Source organism: Saccostrea echinata, unplaced genomic scaffold, assembly GCF_033153115.1.
Source record: "Saccostrea echinata isolate AGI-Se365-2 ecotype Australia unplaced genomic scaffold, CSIRO_AGI_Sech_v1 ptg000059l, whole genome shotgun sequence".
In the NCBI taxonomy this organism is placed as follows: Eukaryota; Metazoa; Mollusca; class Bivalvia; order Ostreida; family Ostreidae; genus Saccostrea; species Saccostrea echinata.
Window position 1 is genome coordinate 1,344,596 of NW_026889808.1, and position 3,571 is coordinate 1,348,166.

General features: G+C 31.4%; 1 protein-coding gene across 1 annotated transcript; it reads left to right on the plus strand.

The window, feature by feature from the left end:
* The first annotated feature begins 1,679 nt into the window (after positions 1 to 1,679).
* Positions 1,680 to 3,321, plus strand: LOC133174795 (mucin-2-like). The gene is made up of 2 exons (XM_061309893.1): positions 1,680 to 1,758; positions 2,687 to 3,321. The coding sequence occupies exons 1-2, from the start codon at positions 1,680 to 1,682 to the stop codon at positions 3,256 to 3,258; spliced, it is 651 nt and encodes a 216-aa protein (XP_061165877.1). The 3' UTR covers positions 3,259 to 3,321.
* Positions 3,322 to 3,571: the final 250 nt, after the last annotated feature.

Here is a 3,571-nt window from a genome sequence, read left to right on the forward strand (position 1 = left end):
AATAATGACAGCTAAAAAATGAGATTGAATGCTTTTTCTTACTCACAGACTTTTTGGGAAGTACAGTTGAATTTCATTACCTCGAACACTTATATCTCGAATACCAGGAATAAGTTACATGTAGTTTGCAGTCCCAACCACCTTTTCTTTATGTTTTTTACCCTCGTTATCTCGACTCCTCGGATATCTCGTAGCTAAATCTTGTTCCCGTCGAGTTCGAAATAACGACAATTTGACTGTAGATTGAATGGTTTTTACTTATAGGGCTTAAACTGTTTACATGTTACTATATATATGAATGAATCAATTTATAGGAGTGGTATGTCCTTTGAGCACGATTTTTGAGGTAGACATTTACAAATACAAATCAGAGGACGAAGACAGCTGTCAGAATTCATGTGACGCCGATGACAACTGTTACGCAATGATTTCCTACTCAAACGGAAGTGACCACTGCTTACATTTGAGAAAAACCTCTACCAGTAATCAGGCCAAAGTGGCGATTAAACTGTGCGCGAAAGGTAAGTACCACTTACAGATCAACACAGTTATAGCGAATATTTGATAGTGATACCAGTCCAACTCAGTTATAGCTAGCATCCAAGGAGAGAAAAAAAGTCTTTCTATTCTTTTTTTTTTAATCCAGTTAAAAGTTATTTTGTTTGACCATAGAATATAGTTTCTTTGTCGGAATGTATCTATGATAACGTGTTTACCACATAATTATATGTTTTCTGTCTTAAATTGTTGTTCATTGGCATAATTATCATCAGTAGATACAGATAATCGTTTAAATCTATAATGATCATTGTTCGGTATGAGAAATATACATTCTCAATATACCGGGGGAAAATGTAGCATGATAAATTGATATCATCATATATTTTCAAGGATTCTAAAGATAAGCCATAATAAAAAAAAAAAAAGATACGCCTGGTCCTCCTTTCCTATTTTTTTTTTCAATGAATAGATATGAACTATAAATTACATGAAGTTTATCTACTTCCTTAATTTTTTTTTCTTGTAGGTGAAGTCAAAATGACAGATGAAGTCTTGGTTCCAACAAAAAATGATGACAAAACACCCTCTTATACCTGCTCTAACTCCCTCGGTAACTTAACATACAAAATAGCCTCTCTCTCTCTCTCTCTCTCTCTCTCTCTCTCTCTCTCTCTCTCTCTCTCTTATTTTTATTATTATTATTATTATCGTTTATGATATACATATAATAAAGTTTTATGGAACGCCAAATCAACATATATTCAAATATTTGAACCTATCCTCAAATAATTGTATCTATCTTCAAATAATTGAACCTATCTCCAAATGAATTGAAGATAGGTACAATTGAATTAAAGATAGGTATAAATGAATTAAAGATAGGTATAAATGAATTAAAGATAGGTGTATATAATTATACCTATCTCTAAATTATTAAACCTAGGTTCAAATAAATTACACCTATCTTTAATGGAATTATACCTATCTTTAATTCAATTAAAGATAAGTTCAATTGAATTATAACTATCTTTTCTTCATTTGAAGATAGGTACAATTTATCTAAAGATAGGTACAATTGATTTGAAGATAGGTACAATTGAAACATATCCACAAGGGATTTGAAGATAGGTACAATTCAATTATACCTAGGTTCAATTCGTTTTGTGTTACTGAAAATAATGAGAGCTCCCTCTAACAGCGACCTGAACACAGAGAGAGCCGAACAAAGCATTTTACGGGGAGTAGTTGTTACTACCAGTGTCTTTATAATTAAAGATAGGTTCAATTAATTGCACCTATCTTTATATCAATTACACCTATCTTTAATTCATTGCATTTGTACCTATCTTCAAATCAATTGTATCTATCTTCGAATCAATTGTACCTATCTTCAAATCAATTGTACCTATCCTCAAATCGTTTGTTCCTATCTTCAAATGAATTAAAGATAGGTTCGATTGAATTAAACCTATCTTTTATTCATTTAGAGATAGGTACGATTGATTTGAAGATAGGTACAATTGCTTTGAAGATAGATACAATTGATTTGGAGATAGGTATTATGAATTGAAGATAGGTTCAAATATTTGAATATATGATAATTTGGCGTTCCCTAAAGTTTCCGTCCAGATATCAAGTAATTTTTTCTTTGTGGCTTTACTAGAAGAATGTAATATTTAACTTACCTCGTATTCTGAAACAATCAAATTATTATGTACCATATGTATCTAACACTCTAAAAATCTTTAACATATTTATATTTTTATATACGTGCTTAAAAAAAATATCATAAAGACGATCACATATCAGTAAATTCTGACAAATTTACAATTTTAGACGGTTAAGGTCAACTTTAAATCAAAATTGCTTTTTAAGAATCGTTATTATGATCTGTTCAAGATTGGTTATTTTTACCACTAAATATCATAATTTTACATAGATATATTTAAATGATACTACCTTGAAAATATTTTCAATATAAGAGACTTTCTTTAAATGAAACATTTTCAAAACTTTTACCACATATATAAGGCAAATAATATAAATACAATGCAATTTTAACTTTCGTTGTTATTGATTCGTTATAGATATGTCAAATATAACTTGATTCTACCGGTAATTGTTTATTAATTGACATATTAATCGATGTTTTTATTTACACATTGATGCATATTTTAACTTTCAGCTATCAATGTTCCTACTACAACCATAGTCAGCACCACAAGTACCGCCACTGTGTCCATGACGCCGTCGTCCACCACCGTTTATGAATCAACGATCTGTGTTAACATAACTGTGACAGCAACAGAAACTGCGTATCATAATCTCACGACGTATATTCCTGAAACCACAATTTCTTACATCCAATCACATTTCACTGCTACCATGACAACTGTAGTTCCAACTACTGTCATTATGACGTCATACATAGCGCCATCTACTGTGACAGTGGAAGTGACGCCATTGCTGACGACGTGTAACAATCAAACAAAATTTATCAACATCACAAACACACAATATATACAAGAAGCAGTGGAAAACATCACAAAAGCGTTATATGTGGACAAGACAACAATAAGTTCTTATGTACGATCGAAAACGTGTGCCGAGGACGACCGAACTTCTTCTGCAACCGTGGGGTATTTTGGAATCGTTTTCATTGCCGTTCCATTTGGATTGATTTTCCTTCTTGACCTACATCAAGTTTATTTGCAGCTAAGCGAAACAGTTAGACAATGTTGTCGTAAAGACCGCTAGATTTAAATCATAACACGCCAAAGGAAAATGAAATTCATATAACATGATATTGTACAACACCGAATCAGCATTGAAATAGTTCATAATTGTATGCTGTGTGATAGAAGATAGTACATGTACATAATCAAAGAGCAATATTGAATCTTCCAAGGGGGTGGATTGGACAGTAATTTGTTATATCAATAAATGAAAACGTTTTACAAAGCGTAAATCTTAAAAGAAATGAATTAGTTTTATCATTTGCAAGACAAATATCTTGTGGATGTTTATATTAAATTGATGATCAGTGTTTTGATATGTGATAGCGAAGATA

What these genes read in the sequence shown, in the direction of transcription:
- LOC133174795 (XM_061309893.1), top strand. Translation starts at nt 1,680, where the DNA reads ATGAGAGCTCCCTCTAACAGCGACCTGAACACAGAGAGAGCCGAACAA. An exon ending in GGGAGTAGTTGTTACTACCA is followed by an intron (nt 1,759 to 2,686) that starts GTGTCTTTATAA and finishes TTTAACTTTCAG; the next exon opens with CTATCAATGTTCCTACTACA.